This window comes from Sorex araneus, chromosome 2 (assembly GCF_027595985.1).
Source record: "Sorex araneus isolate mSorAra2 chromosome 2, mSorAra2.pri, whole genome shotgun sequence".
In the NCBI taxonomy this organism is placed as follows: Eukaryota; Metazoa; Chordata; class Mammalia; order Eulipotyphla; family Soricidae; genus Sorex; species Sorex araneus.
Window position 1 is genome coordinate 73,393,754 of NC_073303.1, and position 25,408 is coordinate 73,419,161.

General features: G+C 40.0%; 1 protein-coding gene across 2 annotated transcripts in view; it reads right to left on the reverse strand.

Moving 5' to 3' along the window:
• The window catches only part of CRISPLD1 (cysteine rich secretory protein LCCL domain containing 1), a 40,278-nt gene extending 18,446 nt beyond the window's left edge, over positions 1 to 21,832 (reverse strand). Inside the window, exons 1-4 of one of the 2 annotated variants that reach the window (XM_004602380.2) lie at positions 21,744 to 21,832; positions 20,478 to 20,797; positions 1,651 to 1,769; positions 828 to 960 (exon numbers count right to left, since the gene is read on the reverse strand). In XM_004602380.2, coding sequence (XP_004602437.1) covers positions 828 to 960; positions 1,651 to 1,769; positions 20,478 to 20,735 — 510 coding nt within the window. In that variant the 5' untranslated portion in view covers positions 20,736 to 20,797; positions 21,744 to 21,832. Of the gene's footprint in view, positions 1 to 827; positions 961 to 1,650; positions 1,770 to 20,477; positions 20,798 to 21,743 lie in introns of those variants that run through there. The other variant, XM_055127862.1, reaches the window with a different exon arrangement.
• Between the last annotated feature and the right edge of the window lie 3,576 nt (positions 21,833 to 25,408).

Consider the following 25,408-nt stretch of genomic DNA (forward strand, 5'->3'; position numbering starts at 1 on the left):
TTCCACTGGCAAACAAAACAATTTCTATTCATTGGAAAAACAAAATGAAAAGATACCTAAGGGTCACAGAGATAATTCAATGGGCAGAGCAAATGGTTGGCATGCTGGCTTTGATCCTGACCACTACCGGGTCCCTTTAGAACTTCTAGAAGTTCTAAAAACTACGAACCTGAGCACCAAGCACTACTGGGCATGCCCCCAAAGGACTGACACCTGACTTTGAAAGTAACCAACATTTGGTTATACTTTCTGGGGCCACACTGTCCTCACCCAACCATTTGCCTTCTTGTGTGCCTCCTCAATGGCCCACAGTACCAAGGGGGTTACGGCCACATGGCCTGCCACACCCTGATGTGCATCACACTACATAACGAAGGCGGAATATCAGTGAGAGTGGCCCTAGCCCAGGAGCACTGCTCGAAAATCTCCCAACAAGTTGGATGTACACTTTTTTTTTTTGCTTTTCGGGTCACACCTGGCAATGCTCAGGGGTTACTCCTGGCTATGCACTCAGGAATTACTCCTGGTGGCGCTCAGGGGACCATATGGGATGCTGGGAATTGAACCCGGGTCGGCCGCGTGCAAGGCAAACGCCCTACCCGCTGTGCTATCGATCCAGTCCCTGATGTAAACTTTTAAGCAAAAATCTATGTAAGTAGATGCTGTGTTATTTTTCTGAAAACTGCCTTTGTTGTTCATAACTTTCTTTTTAATGACATAACAAAGGGCATTCACATAAGAGAGGTGCAAATCCAAGGGTCTAAATTCTTCTATAGTTATTTAAATTTAACTCAGAGGAATGAAGCACAGTCTACAGAGAAACATACCTGTGTGTAATGAGTACAGACGGGACCCGAACACCTGAATGGGCAATACGGGTTGCACTCGTGCTCATATGGGTAACTGAAGTCTCTCACTTCATCGTACCAGGCTTGCACGTGAAAAGTTGGGGGCCTATATCTATTTGAAAGAAAATAACCACGCCGATCAAACAAAGTAGGGAAAACATAAGTAAACAAACCGTGCCAAAATAGTATAATGCAGTTGGGTAGAGACACGTTTTTGTGTCATTTATTAATCTCTTACACTTGAACACATTATTAATATGTTGCACTGTAGCACTGTCATCCTGTTGTTCATCAATTTGCACAAGCGGGCACCAGTAACGTCTCCATTGTGAGACTTGTTACTGTTTTTGGCATGATATGTTAATAACTTAAAAACAAGTATAAAATACTGTTACGGGCTAGAGCGATAGTACAGCGGTTGGGCATTCGCCTTTCACACGGCCGACCCGAGTTCAATTCCTCCGCCCCTCTCGGAGAGCCCGGCAAGCTACCGAGAGAGTATCGAGTCCGCACAGCAGAGCCTGGCAAGCTACCCGTACATATTGGATATGCCAAAAACAGTAACAATAAGTCTCTCAATGAGAGACGTTACTGGTGCCCGCTCAAACAAATAGATGAGCAACAAAATGACAGTGACAGTTATAAAATATTGTTGATCATCCTGGTTATTTGTTTTTCACTCTTTGGGTTAGTACTTATTTCACCTTTAGGTGCTAAGCCTTTAAAAGTCTGCAGTGATAAAAGTGCATCTTGTATCACTTCAAATGCTTATATTTTCAGAAACAAAAAGACGTGAAGCTACCTTCCCCAGTGTGCTCCCAAATTCTGTCCAATTGACGGAAGCAAGCTTGTGGGTCCGTGTTCCCATAAACAAGTTTCAGCCCAGGATTCCGCAGATCTTTCCAGCTCTACATCCCAAGTCTACAGTTTAAAACAAATAAGTACAAAAATAAACAAGCAAATACATCATGCACAATTCAGATGTTTCTTTAGAATATAGTATGGCTGAGTGCTTATATTTTCTCTTTGCAAACTCAGAATCTTAATCTGGATTCACATCATTTTATCCGTAGATGTTAGCACTAGCCTTCTAACTTGTTTCCTTGCCTCCCATCTACTGTAAGTCCTGCAATCTACTCCAATGTTTAGAACTATACAAGTGCACATGGATATACGTAAACATACTTGACCTTTTTATATATTGCCCTTCAAAATCCAGTGTTTGACTTTTGTTTTTCTTATGAGGAATCTCCCAAGCGGTGCTCAGGAGGTCCAGGGGTTACACCAGTAATACTTACACCCCAGGTTGAATAGAAGGTCCCAAAAATTCGATGCATTGGCACTGGGAATCGAACCAAGGTAGTCGTGCACTCTAACTGCCACACTCTCTCCTGACCACCCATTCCCAATCCAGTTTTACATAAACACTTTTCTGACACTTGTTGCATTTTTTTCTAATGTAAAACCAGTTCCCACTTTGGTACTCATAAAACTCATCATAATTCTTGTTTAGCAGTCTTACACTGTACTATTAGCATTTGTCTATATGGTTTTTCATGAGACTATAAATTGCTCAGGGGACTCAGGTTGTTATTTTCCATGTTTGTCATACAGACAAGGTGACTGACCATTCTTAAATACATGAATGATTAGTGCATCTGATTTCTATGAAACATGCATGCATTTAGAGCCAGAGAGAAAGTACAAGAGGTAAGCCATTTATCTTGTGCGTGTTGTGATTATAACAATGGTTCAAATTCCAGATACTACCTATGGTCCCCTGAGCATCACCAGGGGTCATGCCCGAGCGCAGAGCCAAGAATAGCCCGAGAACCAGTGGGGATGAACAAACTCCCCTCCTAAGTGTACACATTTTTTTTTAATTTTATTTATTTTTAATTAGAGAATCACCGTGAGGGTACAGTTACAGATTTATACACTTTTGTGCTTATACTTCCCTCATACAAAGTTCGGGAACCCATCCCTTCACCAGTGCCCATTCTCCACCACCCGTAAACCCAGCGTCCCTCCCACCCTCCCCAATCCCATCTCCCCCCCACCCCACCCTGCCACTGTGGCAAGGCATTCCCTTCTGTTCTCTCTCTCTAATTAGCTGTTGTGGTTTGCAATAAAGGTGTTCAGTGGCCGCTGTGCTCAGTCTCTAGCCCTCATTCAGCCCGCAACTCCCTTCCCCCACATGGCCTTCGACTACAATGTAGTTGGTGATCGCTTCTCTGAGTTGACCTTTCCCCGGAACGTGAGGCCAGCCTCGAAGCCATGGAGTCAACCTCCTGGTACTTATTTCTACAGTTCTTGGGTGTTAGTCTCCCACTCTGTAATTCTATATACCATAGATGAGTGCAATCTTTCTATGTCTGTCTCTCTCTTTCTGACTCATTTCCTAAGTGTACACATTTTTATATTCAATATTCAATGAGTATTTCTAATTTATACTTTTAGGTAACTCGTACAGATAACTCATAAAATACATGTTAACACATATATATGTATGTGTATGTGTATGTTGGTTTGGGGGACACACCCAGTGGTACTTAGGGCTTACTCCTTGCTCTGTGCTTGGGAACACATGGCATGCTGGAGAGCTCAAACCGGGCTAGGCAATGTGCACGCCAAGCCCCCTGCCCATGGTACTCTCTCTCTCTCCAGCCTCAATAACAAAATATTGTTAATTACAATACTGAAATATTCCATGTGTCCCGGTTCTGACAGTCAAATCGCTAATTCAATATAAAAGCATCGCAGTGTGTTCCTAGAAACAAAGTTAGGTAGGTCTGGGTTCAGCCCACAACATTATTAACGAAAGAACTCTGAATATTTAAAAGGATAAGAAAGAGTTTGGGGACTGGATCATGAGGACACAATTTATGCCAATAACAAAGAGATGAAAGAACAGAGTGAAATGTTTAGGAATTTGAATTCCTACCGGTTGATGGATGACTGAAGGCAGATGAGAAGGAGGTGGGGAGGTGAAGACTGATAAAGTTACCAAGTTAGGAGAAAGAATCCACAAAGCGCTTGTTGCAGTAAAAGTGTGTGTCTACATAGTTCTATGCATATTTCGAGTGTGAGGTGTCTGTTATACATGCAGTCTCTGTGTCAAATAAAGTGGAAATATATGAGTGGTGTTCTGTGAAAATAAAGATATTTTAAAGATAATCACCCAGAGAGAAATTACATTAGAAAGATGATACAGAAAAGGTAAGTAAAAACACTGTGATTACTAAAATTAAAAGAAAAATCAGTGAGGTAGGAAAAGAAACTAAGTGTTCTAATGAAAGTTAAGAAAAATTCTTAAGCTTTTTAGAAACTAGAAGGGAGGAAATGAAACTATACAAGAATGGGATAAGAGATTCCAGAAAAGCAAAATGTCATGGAGGAAAAAAAAAGATAAGATTTTCTAAGGCCTAATTTATGATGAAGTGCAATTTTAGATCAATGATGAACAGAAAAATCATAACAGAGAGTACTGATAAGTGAATGGGAGATTAAGTGGAGAAAAAGAGATTAGGTAAAAGCTTAAAAAGATAAGTTGTCAAAGTGTATGTGAAATGTGTTTCCTTGCTTTAGTTTTTAAAGAATAAAAGAAACCTAATCATTATTATAGGGCAAAGGAAAAAAAGGTTGGGGGGAGGGTGGAAAAGAGGTGCATATGGGAGAATGTTACTCATTTATTCATTCACATATTTTTCTGTTTAAGGAATATTTCATGTTATCAAAGCCAAAGCATAAGATGTTTACAAAAGTATAATTGTATTTTTATGATAATACCTCTTTACTAGCTAGAGAAATACAAAGTAACTTATAAGTAAATAAAAACTAAAAATAGAAGTAGCTACTTTTCATTAAAGTCTTAAATCTACTTTGACATATGCAAGGTGACTGGTTTTGTGTTACAGATATTAGAAGTATAAACTTGAAGTTAATATCAGTCAAGCACTTATATTTGCCAAATAGCATACGATAATACTATTAAAGTTTTTTAAACCAGATCTAATTTTTACAATTGCATTTTTATACCACCATAAAAGAGTGTCATTCAAATTTCTGCCATTAATTACCCAAACAAATTAAACTTCAAATTACTCTTGGGAGATCTCCAAATGAGTATAATGCTGATTTTTTTTTTTAGTATCCATCTAGTTAGAGAGCAAGTGACCTCTAAAGCAAGATAGCTTCCCAGGGGAACAGGCCCTGGATAGTATGTCTTTTTTTTCTTCCATATCATAGATCTACTTTATGTTTTAAGAAACTTCTATACTGCTCTTCCATAGAGGCTGATTCAATTTATATTTCCACAAATAATGCAACAACCTTGTAATTGTCTATCTCACGGATTCAGTTAAAAAAAATAAAAAACAACTAAAAGTAATTATTCCTGGGGGGGTGGGGAGGCCACCCAAGCAGTGCTCCTGAGGGCCACTCCTGTGAAGACTTGACCGCTTGGCCTGAGGCTGCTGGCACCTGAGGAGGAGGTCCTGTGATGCCATGGGTTACCTGGACCACCATATTTACTGATGCTCTTTTAGGACCACATTCACTGATAGTCCTGGGACCACATGGTGCCAGGGATCGAAATGGGATCAGCCACACTTAACATATGTGCCTTCACATAGTATGATCTTTTTAGTCCCCCAAATAATCACCTATTTTAAAACCTAGTACAGCATACATATTTAGGTCAAGTTCAACTGAAGATTACGTTTGGGGAAAAAAAGCACTGAAAATGTAACTGAAGAAATACTGTAACATAACAACAGCAGAGGATGTCTATTTTTATGACACAACATAATATTTCAGGTTCTTAGACTGCCAACAATTCATACCCATCCCATTTAAATGTAGGTTTGTTTCTATATATTTCTATTTAAGTTCAGGTTTGTAAATTAAAGCAAGATGGCCAGCAGGCTTCCATATTTTCCTCCTGAACTATTCACCCAGAGCTAATTTGAAGTAAAACCAAACTGAAAATTACCATTCCTTTATAAAATGCTCATTTGAGGTGTGTAGGAACCAAAACCACTTATTTTTCAACTACATCCATAGCTGCTCCATCTTAGAGACTAGAAACATTTTCAAAGAAGTCTTCTTACTAAAAAATTGTAGAATTCAATTACCATTCTTAGGCTCCAATTGTATTTTAAGTCGGTTCCACATATAGTAAGACAGCACTATATGGAAAGTATAATGAAAAATCTTAAACTTGACAAAAAAATTTTCAGAAGTAAGCCTAGAGATAAATAATAATCTTAATAATTATAGTACTTACAGAAATCTGAAATTATGTAGTTATCTATACATGTACAGAAATTCCATTGACTGCCACCCTTGTAAAATATGAATGAGTGTATAAATTCATTCTGTAACAGTATATCTGCCATATTGTTCTTGAATTAGACAAGGGAAGCTAGAAATTAATCAAGATATATTTTTAATAGCTAATGTAGCTACCTTACCAGTAAGGTGTATCATCACAGTAGATTAGAGCAAAACAGTCATTGTAACTTTCATTTTCTTTCCCTTTGATACTTTCTCCTTCTCCGGGATTTTTTTCAGCAGCTCATCAATGTAGAAGTGGCTGAAGAAAATCAAATGCTTGTCTTTTTAACTATGATCTTAAAATGTTGGCTGTTGGGCCAACATTTGTGGGAAAACAATTATTTTAATTATCCATCATAGGTCAAAATCAAACTCCTCAAATAATTCTTGTGTTTGATTCTTTAAATTAAAAAAGTGTGATCCAAAAAACCTGAAGTAATAAACTGTCAAAGTGATCCCTCTCTATTGTAATAATTTGACCTCCAAGATTGAACAAGTTTGGCTACCAAAATCGTACATTTGAACAGTTCATGAGACTTGAGCTTCACATTCCAAATGAAGCCTCATCATATAGAATTTAAAGTCGCATTCCTTTCTCCCTGTCAGTGCTATTATCAGAATATAATTAACAATCAAACATCAATGGAAAAAGTAAATCAACCCATGTGAAAAGAGTGCATGTTGTTTTTGTGACTAAGTTATCAAATAAAAAACCTTCTAGGAAGCAGCAGTAATGCATTCCTTCCAAATTGGAAATTACCTCAGGTGTTTAACTACTGTGCTTCACTTGTTTCTGAAAGACTTTGTAGTTACAGGAAAAATGCAAGAGGTTCAGATTTCAAAGAGAACACCTGCACCCCTGAAATATAGAACAAGGAGTAAGTCCTCCAGGCTACACACAGAGTGGGGTCCTAGGCCTGCCCACAAATATGTAAAATTACTCTTCATTCTTTCATTCTGTAAACTCTTTTGACATCTGTTCCTGAGCAACTAATATCTAAAAGAATATTGAATGACTTAATATAGATTAATTTATCTACACTATAGCACTATAGCACTGTCATCCCGTTGTTCATCGATTTGCTCGAGAGGGCACCAGTAACGTCTCCATTGTGAGACTTGTTACAGTTCTTGGCATATTGAATACGCCATGGGTAGCTTGCCAGGCTCTGCCATGCAGGTGCAAACTCTTGGTAGCTTGCCAGGCTCTCCAAGAGGAACGGAGGAATCAAACCCAGATTGGCTGCGTGCAAGGCATACACCCTACCCACTGTGCTATTGCTCCAAAAATACCTCAGAATTTGTGTTTTTAACGTTTAATATGTTACCTGTTTCATATTCAATATTGATAAATGTTCTTCTTTTTATGGGCTGGCGCGATAGCACAGTGGGTAGGGTGTTTGCCTTGCACTCGGCCAACCAGGGTTTGATTCTTGCACCCCTCTCAGAGAGCCTGGCAAGCTACCAAGAGTCTCTCGCCCAAACGGCAAAGCCTGGCAGGCTACCCGGGACGTATTCAATATGCCAAAAACAGTGACAACAAGTCTCACGATGGAGACGTTACTGGTGCCCACTCGAGCAAATCAATGAGCAGTGACAGTGACAGTTCTTTTTATAACATTATTTCTTTAAAAGCCGTTTAGAGGCTAAGATGCTAACCTAGCATACAGCTGGTCTGGTCTGACTCCTGTCAGTGTATGATCCACCAAGTAATGCCAGGAGTGAGCCCCAAGTACCATTAGCTTTAGCTCCAAAATTCAATCTTCCTAACAAATTAGAATCTGTTTGATTTTCTTTGCTGAAACAATGCTGATATTCATGCAAACAGACAAGAAACTCAAACCCCAAATTTTGAATGATTGAAAAAAAATAGGATGACTGACATCTAAAGTTCCAGTGAAAAAGGAAATAATCTCATTGTAGCTACAAGGCAAATTTTAAAGTGACTTATGGCTTTGCTTTGAACCTTCTGACAACAAACATTCTAATTTAAGACCTTGCTCACATTAAGTTTCCAAGATGCTATTTCCATTAATGTTGCCCAGGACTCCTGACATTTAGGTGACAACATATGCAAGGTTAGTCTCAACAGTTACTGGACCCAAAGTCTGGAAATCCCTTAAAATGAATATTTCACTTACGAAAGTCAAACTCTTACTTCCAAAGCATGCCAATGAAATGTTTCCTTATAGACACACAGAGAAGGAAAATTCATGGCACTATATGGACCAACTCTGCCCATAGTCACATTGGTTGTAACAAGGCTTTTTTAAATCATACCAGGAAAAAGATACCATCGCAGGGCTCCATATTTGAGCTATGAATCAGTCCTCACAGACCCTAATGCTTCTTTCAATCATCTACTGGGCACATATTTTCATAACAATATCTCACCAATAATTAACTCACACTCCATATGCGGTCTACCACAGTCCCTTCCACACAGGCACTGTAACTTTTCCAGAAAAATATCTAAAAATGTTCTTCTACTGTGGAGGTTTTGCTGATTACTACTGTACTCAGGAATTCTTTAAAGATTTATGTGCAGTTTAAACTATACTAACTCGTGCTTCTTACCATATCATTATTTCCAGCTTGAAGATAGTTCTCCAGCTAAATGCATAGCATTCTGATTATTAAAGCTGGAAGGCTGCATCTCTATGGAGGGATCAGGCCATCTCTTCCAATTTAACCCTCAAAGTCACTGGAATTCAATACTGACTCAGACCCTTGCCTCACTATTCTAGGATGAGTTTAGCCAAACCAGAAAGCGACTGTGTTTGGGGACTGGAGAGATAGTGCAGAGGGCAGTTCGCTTGCCTTGCAAACGGCCGACCTGTGTCTGATTCCTGCATCCCAGGTGGTCCCCAAGCTCTATCAGAAGTGATTTCTGAGTGCAGAGCCAGGAGAAACCCCTGAGCACTGCTCAGTGTGCCCAAAAAACTTTTTTAAAAAAGCTCCTGAGTTTTAAAAACATTTATCTAAGGAGTTGGCGAGAAAACACAGGGGTTAAGGCACAAACCTTGCACATAGCTGACCCCACTTCCATTTTGGGTATGACAATATCCCCTAAGCCTTTCCAGATGGAGGGTTCATTGCCCGAGCATCACCAGCCTGGCTGGGTAATTCCTGACATCTCAGGATGCAAGCAGCACCTCATCCCTTGGACCTCACAATGAATCACTGGTTGGCTGAGAAGTCCTTTGGATTCCTGACCACTGCTTGGAAGTTGGGATTGCCTCATACCCTCCAAAAAAAAGAAATAAAAATACACATATATACATAATCATATATCTATGCAAAACATAAACACAATTTTGCATTGGAAAGAATGAAATGCTCTAGTTTTCTTAACAGTTTTCTAGTAGGGTTTACCTGTCAAAATGAAATTGCATAAATTATTCATTTTCATTCTGCCCACTTGAAATACATGATTGAGAATCTAGATAGCTATGTTTTTATTTATTCATTCCACTTTTCTACCTTCCAGTTAGCATAAATTGAGCTGATTGTGTGTGTCAGTTGGCTGGGGAATACAAAAACTTCTAAAACACGGTCTCTCTTCCCAAAGGAATGTAAAGCTAGAAAAAAAAGACAGCAGTAAATAAGAATTAAGGGCAGACAAAGAACGAAATGCCACAAAAGCCAGGGAACTAGGGAGGGAGTACAATAACTCAGTAGGACTGGACAAAAGATTATTCTTTAGGTGAGTCTTGAAAGAAAAGGAGAAATTCACTAACAAGAAACAAGAATGGTAGGCAAAATTCTGAAAATATACAAAGGTGATAGAACTTAGCAAAATATATGCTAAAAAAGACACGTAATAAAGAATGGCAAAAATCCACCTCTAAAACAGAGTTACGTTTACTGATTTAGATGCTACTTTCTGTGTACTCTATGAACTAGCCTCTCTGCCCTTTCTTTGCAGATAGAAATATATCTACTCATTCCCATCAGTTTAAGTGCCCCCTACCCCCCAAAATAAACTACTCATTTCGTCATTTTGCTTTCCTTCCTATCAACTTCATCTAGTCTCACAACAGGTCCTTGGGACATATCAGTCAGTCACTCAGGACTTCAGATATGGATTTTCCACATCACGAGTATAAAAATTAAATTTATGTCATGTACCCAATACCTTCGCACTCTTCAACATACATATTAGAAAGAATTCCTGTGCTCAACCTTGTATCATATCTAATATTCTATTGGTGAGTCTTATTTTCAAGTTTATTCATCTTTTTAGTTTCTAAGGATTTGGGAGGTGAGGTGGCAGGTAAAGAGTTGCATCTGGTGGGGTGCTTAGGATTTACTCTTGGCTCTGTGCTCAAGAATCACTCCTGATGGCAGTCAAAGGCATATATGTGGTGCTGAGGCTCGAACCCGTGCCTCCCACGTACAAGGCAAGCACATTAGGTCTTGCACTATCTCTCAGGCCCCTTTATGTATTTCTTAAAAGTAATGAAATATTTTCTGCTTTTCTGCACTCATAGTTGTAACCGTAAAGAGATAAAATAGGTGTTACAGGTAAGAAAAGGAAAAGAGAAAAGATGAATTCTTGAGTCAACATTTCATGTTTAATTTATATAAAGTTTTCCCCAGAAAGCTGAAGTGGGGTTTGCAAAACAGCAGCTGTCACCTCACCTTGAACTTGTTACAAATACAGTATGTGGGGCACCACACTAGGTCGACTAAACCAAAACCTGTATTTTGTTAATATACTTTTTGTTTTGTTGGGGGGACACACCTGCCCGTGCTTGAGGAATCCTAAGCTGGGCCAGGTAGGCTGCATAAAAGGCAAATGCCTTTCACTCTGTACTATGTCTCTGATCTCCACAAAATCCAAACGTTCAACAAGATTTCCAGCACCTTTTCATTCTCATTAAAGTGGAGAATGGGTTCTAGTGGAGGGGATGGGTACATGATCAGTGTATGACTGAAACTTAAGCACGAAAAGTTTGTAAGTCTGTAACTGTGCCTCACGGAAAAGTTGGACTAGCAATGGGCTAAAGCTTTCCTTATTTCCATCACTAAAGTCATTACCTAGCTGCTTTCCAAAGTCAGAACAAAAAAATCCTTTATTTTCCTATTCTGTTTCCTGATGATTGATTCCAACATTTTTTGGTTAAAAATAAAACATAAAATGTGCAATGCCAACTAAATCATGTTTCACATATATGTATATATATAATGCTTACTAAATTGTGTCTAATATACACAGAGGTATTACCTATATGGTTTATGAGATGTGCCAATGCAGTAAATTTGTTGTCTTTCCTACCAATTACCTATATAGTTAATCACATCTTATTATTTTAAACCAAGTATTAAAAGAGAGAAAGAATGAATAAGATCCAGGGTCTTGTTTTTGAGGAATTTAGTAACCCAGTGATCCAAGCTGGCTCAAGATCTCCATAATCTTCCTGTTAAACTATGTGCATTTTGCATTTATTTTTAATTTAATTGTAAAACACTACTTGGTCTATAGCTGCACTTGAGAGTACTAGCTACTACCACAGTACTTTAAAAATAAACCCCGCTGGCTGGAATGATATACTGTGGATAGGGAGCTTGCCTTGCTTCCCCTATACACTATATGGTTCGCTGAGTCTGCCAGGAGTGATCTCTGAATGCAGAGCCAGGAGTAAGCCCTGAGCACCTTCGGTTATGGCCCCCAAACAAAAAAATAAATAAAACCAGAGAGAGAGTACAGTGGGTAGGGCACAGGCCTTACATGCAGCTGACCAGGGTTCAATCCCAGGCACTCTATAGGCTCCCCTAAGCCCTGCCAGGAGTGATCCCTGAGCACAGCCAGGTGTGTCCCCAAAACAAAACACCCAAGAAATTTTTATTTTCAGCTTGATGAAATCACGTACTGCCTTATGAAAGCAGAAATACTGAGGACATCACTGCTACAGTCCAAACTAGAGACGACAGTGTCTGAAAGCGGGATCACACCAGTGAAAATGGAACAGGCGGCTGGCTTCAGGGTGTGTTTTGATGGTATTGCTGATGATTTCGTTGATAGGTTTCAGGTAAAAAAGTCTTTTGTAACTTCTTAAAATTATGAAGGCAGCAGCACATATTTAAGAAAATGAGGAATTACTTATACTATAATTCTTTCACCAGATAAGTCCTTACATTCCAATTTTTGACATCTTCCAATGAATTAAATATTTTATACATATATAGCTTATATGAACATGTGCAATACTAAACATCTGACTAACTGAATTAGTAAAATTTTCAATGAGAACTTAAATGATATATAATTTATTGAACATTGTGTAAATTCCATTAATAAAAGAGAGCACAGCTAAACAATATCTAAGAGAAATACCCTTAACTAAACATCACTCTTAATGGATGAATCCTAACTGTAAGTTCCAGATCAGATTACATGCACTTAACTGTCATTTATCTAACTGAATCCTAGACAATCTACTTGAATACTTAAGTTAAATCTTCTGTTTACAATGTTAAAAATTGAGCCACAGACTCTAACTTAAAACTGGTCTATCCACATTCTTTCCTGACAGAGAATGGCAACTCTAATGCTTTTACCTCTTTGGACAAATACTGCATAGCCATACTTCATACCCAAATCTGTCTGTGATAGATTTTCCAAAACAAATAAAATCTCAATTACATACCTTACGACAGTAAACTGGTATTACACTATATATAAATTGCACTATATAACACTACTGCAACTGGATATTTTTGTTTGTTTGTTTCTAAACTACACCTGGCGATGCTCAAGGGTTACTCCTGATTCTGCACTCAGGAATCACTCCTGGGGGGTGCTCTGGGGACCACAGGGGTGCCAGGGATTAAACCCAGGTTGGCAAATGCACTATGGGCCCTGGAAAGGGTATTCTGGACAGGAACTGGGCCACAGTCCTGTTGTGTTCCAGGCTAAAGTTCAAGTAGACTGATTTAGGGTAGGGAGGGGGAGAATCATACTGTGTACAGCAGTAAAGTGCAAGTCCCATCATCTCTGACTCTTGGATTTGTCTTGACAAAATGTATATCATGTAACAAAGTGATTTCTGAAATCTCTGTAGCCATAACAGAACCTTATATTAAAAATCCCACTTATATCTATGGGTTTGGGAATAGGGTTGGATCACACCAGAAGGTGTTACTCCTGGCTCCGCTCTGGAGTCAATCCCTGCAGTACTGAGCACTGAACAAGGGGCTGCTGCATAGAGAGGAAACACCTGGCCCCCTTTACTCCTTTACTGTCTGTCTCTCTGGTGCACTCACTAGTATTTCAATCAGTAAGGAAATTACTACCAATTTTTTACAACACCACAGCAAGGACCTGGGTGGATTTAGATTTTTGCAGCAGAACTAAAATAATCAGGGGCTGCTAGTAGATTTCATTATTTTTCCAACACAGAAATCTTGAATTTCTCAAGGTTATGACTGCAAATGGATTTTAGTGTTTATCCACACTTGCCATTTCTCACTCACTTCACTTCCTGGCTACCACCCGACTCACATTTTTGGTTACAGTCAACGGCTGGATGGATTATTGCAAGAGTTTTGTATCCATGTTCACTCAATATCCCACCTGCCACCACTTATCTGTTCTCAACCAAGATAAAAAGTTCCTAAGTTTGAGTAAGAGTCTGTACTTCATCGCTCAAATACTTTAAATAATCTCACCATGTAGGTGGTGATTTTTACCATGAAGAGAAATTTTTACTATGACCTGTACTAAAAACTCAATTAAATCCTGGAATTCTGCTTCATTCCCCACTTTGACTCTGGGCTAGTTACTTGAAGATCTAGGGTCTTTATAGCTATTTTATTCGAGCAAGAATGTTGGCTGTGTTTTACTGCTGGGTCCTAAACAGTGTTTGGCAGATGGTAAACTCCAAGTATGTGCTGAATGAAGCAATAAATAACAAAAACAATTTCAAATTTTTGTGGTATTTTTTTCTGGATCTGGGTGCTCCGTGTTCTTATTGGAATGATTTCACTTCTCCGAAAATTAAAAAGTCCTAGATGGTCTCTTACATTAAAGAGAAATCTTTAAAGCATGGAGAATTCCAGGGTAAGTGCTAAATCCAAAAGAAGTGGTATGTAAGAGCACTTTGCTCAGATAGATATTGAAATCACCAATGCACTGCCCCCCGAAATAAAACCATATTTTAAATAAGCATACACTTTCAAATTATTTTAACTTTTAAAAATTATCAGTCAAGTGCCAATACAAGAAAGCAACTTTAAAAAAAAGAAATTAACAGTTGCAATAAAACTTTTAACTGCAAGAAAAGAAAAATGCAAACACTGAGCTTTGGGTAAACAAATTATAAGGCCATCTTACCTTTAACCTCCATTTAGTTTGGATACTACTGATGGTAAATAAAATCGAAAAAATATTAATTATCAGAGTTGCCGGAGCAACTCACAACCACGAAGAGGGATTTTTTTACTATGACCTGTATTAAATTCTCAGTTAAATCCTGGAATTCTGCTTCATTCCCCACTTTGACTCTGGGCTAGTTACTTGAAGATCCAGGGTCTTTACATCTATTTTATTCGAGCAAGAATGTTGGCTGTGTTTTACTGCTGGGTCCTAAACAGTGTCTGACATATGACACAGCCCTAAAGATGTCTTTTTTTCAAGCCGGATTTGGGCTAGGAACAGTAATAGTGCAAAACTCAAATTAGCAGTAAATTGTCCCTTATCTCAGTTTGTAGAATTTTCTGCTATACAGAAGTCTGGAAAGAAAAAGACAAGCAAAGCCAAACCAAAACTTGATCTCCAACGTTAAGCATAGTCTAGGATGCAAATGACAAACTGAAATAGGCCATTGTTTTCATTAACAGGAACCAAAAGTACCACTGTGGTGTCTGGCTCAGAGCCTTTGGCTGCCTCGCAAAAGGAATTAAATGTATTTTGTTCTACATTTGGAAACGTCCTGTGCCAACGTTCTGCCCATAGACTCACCCACATGTGAGGTGAGAGCAAGCAGGCACAGCCATCAACCTCCCAGATGAACGTCTCTCAACAGTTCTCTAAGGCATGGAAATAATGATCGTAGCGGCGAAAGTCTTGAATAATTGGCTCATATGTCCTTTACACGTCCTTTACACTAGACTTAGGTACACTTTCTACCTCAATTAACTCCTTTGGCTTCTCATCAATCTCGGGTGCTTTCAGCTGTGGTATTTTCCAAAGCAGGTGATGCCATCCTCTAGGGGGCGCTGCAGTGATGGTGGGAGAAGGGAGACTATAGCGGGGCTTTTCTGTTTGTTTACTTGAAGAGTTACATTTCCAGGAAGGGGATGAATTTATTTTTATTTTTTTTAAGAAAGGCATCAAAGTATTATCACTCAGTCTACATAAGCTGGGAACCTCTGCTTCAGGAGTTCTATAATTCTGAAGTAACCAAGAGGTACTCACTACATAGGTCTGTTAAATAAGTTTCAGAAGATGTGACATTTTTACTATTCTATACTCAGGGAAAATTTTAGTGGCCCATGATTATTTTTTATGAAAATAAGAAAATATTAAATTACTTCAATATTGTGAGCTACTTGGACTGGAGCAATAGCACAGCGGGTAGGGCATTTGCCTTGCACATGGTCGACCCAGGTTCAATTCCTCTGCCCCTCTCGGAGAGCCCGGCAAGCTACCGAGAGAATCCCGCCTTCACGGCAGAGCCTGGCAGGCTACCCTTGGCACATTCAATAAGCCAAAAACAGTAACAAGTCTCACAATGGAGACGTTACTGGTGCCCGCTGGAGCAAATCAATGAACGGGATGACAGTGCTACTATTATGAGTTATTTATACCTTCAATATCAGTATTTTCAGTTTACCATATCAGTACCATGGGATTGGTAAAATCCTATATTCCAGAGCCTCAAAATTTCTCTTTCTTACATGTCCTTTATGCTTCCATCACATGTAACAGTACTAATTCTTCTATGTCCCTTCTTTCAGCTTATATTTGAAGTTTTTTTTTTTGCTTTTTGGGTCACACCTAGCATTGCTCAGGGGTTATTCCTGGCTTTTGCACTCAGGAATTACTCCTGGCGGTGCTTGGGTGACCATATGGGATGCCGGGGATCGAACCCAAGTCGGCCGCGTGCAAGGCAAACGCCCTACCCGCTGTGCTATCGCTCCGGCCCCTATATTTGAAGTTTTTAAGAGTAATCAATATTAAACAATAATCAAGCTATAAATACTTAATGAAAAGCTGTGTATGTTGCAGGGTCATAGAGATGACTGATGATTTCTATTTATTCGTTTGGGCACACCCAGTGTTGCTGAGGCTTACTCGTGGCTCTTCAATCAGATATCACTCCTGGCAGTCCTCTAGGGACCATAGGGGTGCCAGGGATCAAATTCGGGTCAGTTACATGCAAAGCAAGCGCCCTACCCTCTACCAACTCTCCAGTCCCTGAGTCTTACTCTTCTAGGTAAGAAACTTAGCCTTCTAGGAATTTGCAAAGTCTTGGAAAGCAAATGTTTCATTTTAATCAACTTTTAATACTCTAAGTAGGCTTAAATGAACACATTAAGCGCGAGAAAGGAATGGAGCAGGAGAATGGGGCTTAGAGAAGAAGGCTGTGCAGGAAAGACAACTTTCATGCTTAGCCTTAGAAAACAGGTTGGAGCCTGGACACACAGGAAACTGAACAAATGAGTAAAGAGACACAGAGGCACGAGAAAACAGAATTGTCTTGAAAGAATAGTAATTAAATGAGTAATTAAACGTAGTTGCACAGATTTAAATACACACAATAGAGCTGAAGCCTATGGGTCTAACTGGGCAAGATCTGATTTTTTTTTAAAAAGCAAATCTGGGTGGACTCTAACTTGTGAGCAGCCAGGAGTTAAGGAGTTAATAGTTTTATGCAGCTAATTAACCACCACCTTGGCACTGTAGTACTGTCCTCCCATTGTTCATCGATTTAGTGGGCACCAGTAACGTCCCCATTGTGAGAATTGTTACTTTTTTTGTTTTTGGCATACCGAATACGCCACTCGGAGCTTGCAAGGCTCTACCATGAACCACCACAGATTTTTTTTTTTTGCAGGGGGGGGGGCGTCAGGAGTGGGGAACCCAGACCCTGCAGTGCTCTAGGCTTACCCCTTATCCCTGTGCACATTTCTGAGTAGTGCTCAGAAGACTATAGGGCGGCCATATGTAAGTCAAATGCCCTACCTGCTGTACTGTTTCTCCAGCAGCAAGATTTATTTGAGGGCAAAGTGTCTTTAGTAACTGTGAGGAAGGTGGGCTAGAACAGAACTGGACTGGAATTGGTTCTACCAACCTAGGTGCAAAATAATGAGCAAGGATGAGAATGGAGAGAAGAGATGGATTCAAAAGCTTTGAGGCAGAATCTAGAAAAAATTAGTAGCAATTCTAGCCAGTTTTGAATTTTGGTTTTTCAGAATAAATGCACTTTGAAGGACTGCTCAAATAATAGCTACATTATAATAATAAACAGCTGAGGGGCCACAGAGAGAGATAATGCAGGCAGGCAACGGGGGTTTGATCCTGGCACCATAAATAGTTCCACTGGACAATGTAAGAGTGATCCCTGAGTACAGAGCCAGGTGTGGTTGAAAAAACAAAAACAAAAAAAGAAACCGAAAGAGTTGAGGAACTAAATACTTAAATAAAGCACTGTAGCACTGTCATCCAGTTGTTCATCGATTTGCTCGAACAGGCACCAGTAGCATCTCCATTGTGAGACTTGTTACTGTTTTTGGCATATCCAATACACCCCGGGGGAGCTTGCCAGGCTCTGCCGTGTGGGCGGGATACTCTCAGTAGCTTGCCAGGCTCTCCAAGAGGGACAGAGGGATGGAGGAATTGAACCCGGGTTGGCTGCGTGCAAGGCAAACAAACGCCCTACCCGCTGTGCTAAATGGCTACTTAAATTTTAACTTTTTATTTTCCCAAAATTGAGAAACATTTTTACTATGCAATATGTAAGTCAATTATATTTCAAATAAAAGACTTTTTTTCAACCTTCCCCTTAAATGTGTATTCTAAAAGCTATTTTCCACTACTACAATTGCTGGGTAATTCAGTTAATAGCCCAGGTAGCTCCAGTGCTAACAGTATCTAAGGGCAACACAACACAAACCCTGACTGGTTTCTAAATCTACATTTCAAGAATAAAATGAGATCAGAAACTTGTTTTTTAAAAAATGACATATGAACACCTTAAAACCAGACATCATACAATTGTTATTTTCTTTGGAAGTCAGATGTGAAAATCATCACAAGACTATTCTTTCATTTTTTCCATACTACTTAAAACAAATAAAAATACTCTCAGATTTTTTGTGTGTGTGGGTTTGGACTTCCAAATACTTCCTTATTTTAAATAAAAAGGCACTGAGTACCAATTCACAAGAAACAGGCATACAATGGCATACTTGGAAAAGTTCCGTAATTGGTTATCTCTCTTTGAAAACTCATGGATGAAGGATTCATTCATGTTTACTCTGGACAAACACTAAAATACAGAAAAAGTAGAAAGATGAGACATTACTGATGTCATGCGACCAGAAGTTTGAAATGAGCTAAACATTCCTCATAGAACTTATTTGAAGTGTGTGAGACATAAAATTAATTACAAGTCTCAGAAAGGTTACTAGCAGTATGCCTGACAACGTGCTAATCTTTACACAAGTTATCTCATTCAGTCCTCAGAAGAACCCTGGGGTATGAGTACACAGACTAGAAATGAGGGAAAAGCCCCAATAAATCACACCACTAGGGGAACATCAGCGCCAGGATCTAATCCCTGAGAATATCAGACTCACTTCTTAATTTCTGAGTTTTCCTGAATGTTCTCTTGGGTTCTCTAAGGGTAAAATACTCTTTCAGTTAAAATAATATAAGTACTTTGGGGCTGGAGAGATAGTACAGTGGTACAGCACTTGCACGTGCCTTGCACATGGCCACCTGGGTTTGATTCCCAGCATTTGGTCCCCAGAGCACTGCCAAAAGTAAACCCTGAATGAAGAGCCGGGAGTAACCCCTGAGCATCACTAGGTGTAGCCAACATATCAATATATATATATATATATATAATACACACATATGTATATGTATACATATAATGTATATATGTATGTCTTTTAATAGGTTACATGAATTTATCAGTGTATCGACATATGTATATATATATTGATAGATGTGTATGTATACACATATATATGTACCATATCTTTTAATAGGTAATGTGAATTGATCAGTGTTTCATGAAAGTTATCTAATTGGAGAACTCATCAAAACTAATGAATATAGGAAAAAATGCCTTGACAGCATTAAATAAACTGTATCTTGCAATGTATCCAAAAGAAAATTGTTATTCCCAATGTCAACAAACAAAACATTTTGCAAACACAAATCACAATTTATTAGCTGTTTTTGTTAATACATTCCTAATTTATGCTAGTATGAAATATTTTTTAATTTCTTAATTTTAAGGTATTCCAATCTTTTTTCTGAATAATGTATTCTGAATAATTTCTCAGAATAATTATACAGAATATCTTTTCTAAATTTATCCTGAATAATATTCTGAATAATTTTTCTAGATTATTTATTTTCTGAATAAATTAGGCATAAAGTTGTATATTAATAACAAATGCTGACAGACTTAAAAAGCAGTTTCATTTCCTAACATAGTACTAATGTACTCTAAGAGTAGAAGTATAAGGTCACATTTTCACATTTCAAAGGTGAAAAATAAATTCAGAAGGCGATATCAAGACAACCACTGGAATGTCCCCTTTACAATATGTTATGTATATATTAGTAAGAAATAAAGGCCCACTCAAAAAGATATATATTAATAGATACGCTACCCAGAAGCTTCTTCAAATTATTGGCCAAGCCCACTAATCTCAAGAAGCTTATACCGGTTCCAAATTCCTAAGTAATTGTTCTTCTAAGTCTCTTAAATGCCAGAACACACACCAATGGTCTAGGCATTTTCTATGAAGGTATTTTCAGAGATTAGGAATTAAAGCACTTAGAATCACTGCATCTATCAGAAATATTGCATCCTTTGGTGTTTAATTCTTTGAATTTCAGAAAGCTCTTTGAGAGGAGCACTAACCAAAAAAAAAAAAGGCAAGGAATATATTCAATGCAAATCTTTTTTTTAATTTCATAATTGTTTTCGAACAGGACAAATGATTTGAAAAATCAAACAATAGCGTGAGGGAAAGTCTAATCGTGAAAGCTGAAATCATGTGTTAAAAATTTCTTTGTACATACCCGTTGCAAATTTTCCTTACCATATACTCCATATTAGAAGCTGTTGGGTACACCTGACTTCGCAATTTGTTATGGAGGTCCAAGATACTCTGCATGTCATTGTCCGTGATGGCCCTCTTCCCTCTCTGCTTGGCCGTCCACCACTCACCGTCTTCGTCCATGTACTTTTCCAAAAGTTTCTCCAAAAAAGTGGCATTAGGAACCACCATGGCAGAAGCTGCTCTAGCCATGAATAGCACTGTGGTTACGCCGAGCCACTCCCTCGCGGTACCCTTCATAGTGAATGACCTCACGGTTTCCTCGGGAAAATCTCCAAGCCAGGCTCGTCCACTCCTGCGGGCTAAAATGACATGGAGTGTGATTAAGGTGAAGATTCGGAGAGACAATAATCATGAAAAATTGACAGAGGGGTGTTCCGGTTTGACTTCTCTGTATGATGCTAACAAAATGCACACACATGTAAACAAGAATTGACCTCCAACACAGTTTTCCTTCACGAGACTCGTTCACAACGCATCGTTCCCATATGAGAGGCAATCATTTTTTTTTAAGATATATGCATTAGAAAAAAATTGACAATGTAGCTCGAAAGAATCAAAGTTTGGAAACCATTTCTATACACTACCTGGTTTTCAATAACCATATGTTACTGATAGCCTGCAAAACGTATTACAGACGCAGAACGTGATATTTCTATGTTACTTTTTAAAATTTCATTTTTTTAAATCAGTCTAGAGGTTCACGTTTCTCTCTGGCTCAAGCTATTTTATCTCAGTGGACCATCTTGGACTTGCATTTAGAAGAGCCACAACATTCTACTAGCCACGGCAAGGTGATGAATGCTTCATTAAATAACTAAGGACTCATGTGTATACAGATATTCGCGGGTACATCTAGAGGACCCAGAAAACGAACGTCGTCAATGAATACAGGCAGTCACTGGGGAAAGTTTGCTCTGAGCCAGGTCAAGAAGTGCACAACAGTCATTTGTTCCTGGAAAGTCTGTTCCTAAGCCGCCACCCGATAAAGCATCCCAGCCACCAAGGTTCCCAGGCCAACCCCGCAGGCGCACAAAGTTGCCTGGAGCGGGAAGCGCGCGACCCCGCGGGCGCCGGTGGAACCCACCAGCTCCTGCAGCCCCGCGTGGCACCCCGAGCTGCCCGTCCACCCGGCGGCCACCCCTGAAGTTCTGCTTACACTGAAGACGATTTAAAGAGACTAAAAGAAGGGTTTGCAGCGGGCGGGAGGCGGACAAGCCCCGCCGCGCGCTCGAGAAACGCCCTTACCTCTCCAGTGTGCAGTTCCCAGCCAGAGCCGAGCCCGCCCGGAGATCCGTCTCCCAGAGCCGCCCGCCCACCCCCACCGCGGGACTCGGGGCTCCAGAAAGGGCCGGAGCGCGGCGCGTCCTTGGGCCACCGGGGCGCCCGCTGCAGGGGGACGCGAGCCTGTGCCGCTCCTTTAGGGGCGGGAAGAGGAATCTGGCAAGTGCTCCCAAGCGCGAGCCGAGAGGGAGCCAGCGGCCTGCGGAGCTTGCCCGGGTGCGGGTCCAGCGTCCCTGGGCGTTAGATCTGCCGGAGCCAGGGGCGGGGACCCGAGCGCGGCTCGGGGGCAGGAGCTGGAGCCACCGCGAGGTCCGGCTCGGTGGCACCGCGGTGCACTGAGCTGAGCCCGGGCGCAGGGCGCTTCCGCCGCTCCCAGGCGCTCCCGGACTTTTATTGAGGTCCCCGCGCGCGCACGTGACCCGAGCGCCCCTCCTCGCCCACCCCCGCTTCCACCCCACTCTGGCCGGGGGCCCGAGGCGGGAACGAGCAGCAGCCGCGCGGCCCCTCCCGCGCCCCGCCGAGCCTGGACGCGGGCCTTTGTGGGCGGGCTCTGGGCTTTGCAGACCTGGGAGGTGTATTCCAGGGGGCCCAGCTCCTCCCCGCGCCCGAGAGGGGCCTCCTGGCTCCTCCCTAAGATGCTGAGACTTAAGCCACCTTTGTGGGAGAGATCCGGCGCCGTCAGCCCGGGTGGGCTTACCGCCACCTGTCCCGGAGGTATCCAAAGTGGAACTGGGGGGCAGATTGCGAGGAAGGGGGTTTTTCCTTTGGTTTTTCTCCAGGCATTTCAATTTCCAGGATCCAGTGCGGCTGTCTTGAACCCCATTAAACTTTGATGATGACCAGATAGGGAAGCTGTTGCTTAGAATAATGGGGTGATCTGTCACTAGGAATTGCTGGGGGCACTGTTCCGCTTCACCAATAAAATGTGTAACTCTGCGTCCCAAGGCACTACAGTTTTGTTTTCGTACCGAATGGTGTAGAAATTCCTGGATCTGATATAAAGGATGTCTCCCAGTTAATTAATCTGAGCTGTTGACAGAAATATTTTTAAAGATATAAAAAAAAGGGGGGGGAGTCCATTTCACTGCAGACCGTCTAAGATGGTTTGTAGCAGGAAGTTTTCTAATTTCAAATTCACCAATGTTCACATAGTGCAGTGTAATGGTGCCTACACAGGTAGAAGCAGTAGCTTTTATTCTATTTACTGTTGCATCCCCAACCCCCATCTTCTTTCCTAGAGTACGAGAAGTTAAACAGTCTGTTAGTAACTCAGAAATCATCCCACACTGCTGTCACCATTCAACTACACTTCCCAAAATATAAATCTTAGTCACTGATGAACATGAAAGGAAAATTCACTGTAATACATAAAGGAAACTTCACCACAACGGAAAGGCACAGAGATGCAAGAGGGGTGCACGACCCACTTTCAGAGGTAAAATTTTAAAAATTTTACAGCAGTCTAGGCACAGAAAGACTGTTAGACTTATATGTATTTTTCAATTGTTTTTAAATAACTCATGCACAGGATTTGGAAAACTAATGAAAGACCCCAAAGGTGTGTGATAAAAGAACTCTCACTTCAGCTAGCAACTGAAGATGAGTTTTTATTCTGAAATTCTAAGGAGGTATTGAATGTGGCATATCATTACATTAAATGCGGTATTTCAATATATTAAATGGTATATTCCGAAATTTTTAAAAATTGAAGTAAGCATTTTCAAAGAGAAATTGGGACAAAAGAAATTAAAATAACAGGGAAGTGAGATTTAAACATATTGATTGACTCGAGTGTATTTATTATAAACATTTTCAAACACTGTACAAATTGGGCACCTGAATTCCTAAATTAAAACTTAGTTTTCATATTTTAACTCCAAATACTTTGCCCAGAAAAAAATCATTGTGTAACCCTTGACTTTGTATTCCCTTGTCTTCCAAGTTAGCATTAAAAGTCATATTTGTATATAAAAAAGAGTGATTTGTTGTGTCAAACATGCATATCTCAAAGTATCTTGGCACACCTAATTTAATATATATGTGAAAGAATAAAAATCAAAGTAACATTCACGAATACCCAAAGATGATACTATTCACATTTTTGTTACTGAGAAATCTGCATGTAGATTGGATTAACGTTCTTGTCTGCACAGAATGTGTGTAAAAGTGACACTTCAGACTTCAGTTTATATAGCAAAGGTTGTCACTGCAAAGCCTTGGTTGCTTCTAGCATTCCTTCTTTCCTTCTTTCCTTCCTTCCTTCCTTCCTTCCTTCCTTCCTTCCTTCCTTCCTTCCTTCCTTCCTTCCTTCCTTCCTCCCTCCTTTCCTTCCTTCCTTTTTTTCTTCTTCCTTCCTTCCTTCCTTCCTTCCTTCCTGCCTGCCTTCCTTCCTTCCTTCCCTCTTTCCTTCCTTCTTTCCTTCCTTCCTTCCTTCCTTCCTTCCTTCCTTCCTTCCTTCCTTCCTTCCTGCCTTCCTTCCTGCCTTCCTTCCTTTTTTCCTTCCTTCCTTCCTTCCTTTTTTCCTTCCTTCCTTCCTTCCTTCCTTTTTTCCCTTCCTTCCTTCCTTCTATCCCTTCCTTCCTTCCTTCCTTCCTTCCTTCCTTCCTTCCTTCTTTCCTCCCTTCTCCCTCCCTTCCTCCCTCCCTTCCTCCCTCCTTTCCTCCCTCCCTTTGTCCCTTTCTTCCTTTTTTGTTTCGGGGCTGTATTCGCTGTATTCGGCAGTGGTACAGCCCCACTGCCTCTGTGTTCAGGGATCCCTCCTCTGTGTTCAGGGATCACTCCTGTCAGTGCTCCTGGGACCATATGTGGTGCAAGGGAAGAAACCCAGGTCAGTTTGTGCAAGGCAAATGCCCTACCCGCTGTACTGTTTCTCCAGCCCTCACATTGCTTCACTCTTATTCAAAGTCTTATTAAGTTTTATTAATTGCCCTAAACAATACCCAGCCTTTCATACCTTTTCTAAGCCTGTGGCGTGTTCCAAGCCTCACACTTAATATGGGGTGTTCACCCTCTAAAGTAATGTCAGACTGTCATTTTAGAATTAATGATAATTGACTGATGCTAAATACTAACCTTGGATACTTGGATACTCAGCTACTTGCAATTCAAAGCACTCTGATAAATATTTCTAGAAAGAAGATATTTTCTTCAAATTATGTCATGTTTTCCTCATGCTGTGATTACTTTCTATTCCTGCACACATTTATAATGTATCTTTATATACATGTATAAATATATATTTATGTATATATCTCTATATTTGATACATAGTCTTTATAGAAGTGTATATATATTCATGCATACATACATATATGCATATGTATATCTATCTTGTGTGTTTTATTCTATCCTTGAACATTTTGGGGTGAATAAACACCTCTTGGCATTCCACCTTCTACATAGTTTTATAACTCAGATTTTCAATTTTAGACAAGGCAATGCCTGTTTTCTCACCGCATTGCTACCAAGTCCATTTTCTATTATAACAGGTAAGAGTGAAATCTGTGTATGTACTTGATTCTTAAAACTTTTGTATAAAAATAACATATAGTCATTTAAACTGCAAAATTTTAAATGTTAAAGCTTGATAAACTAGTGAAGTCAGCACAATTGTGTGAAAACTACTTGGC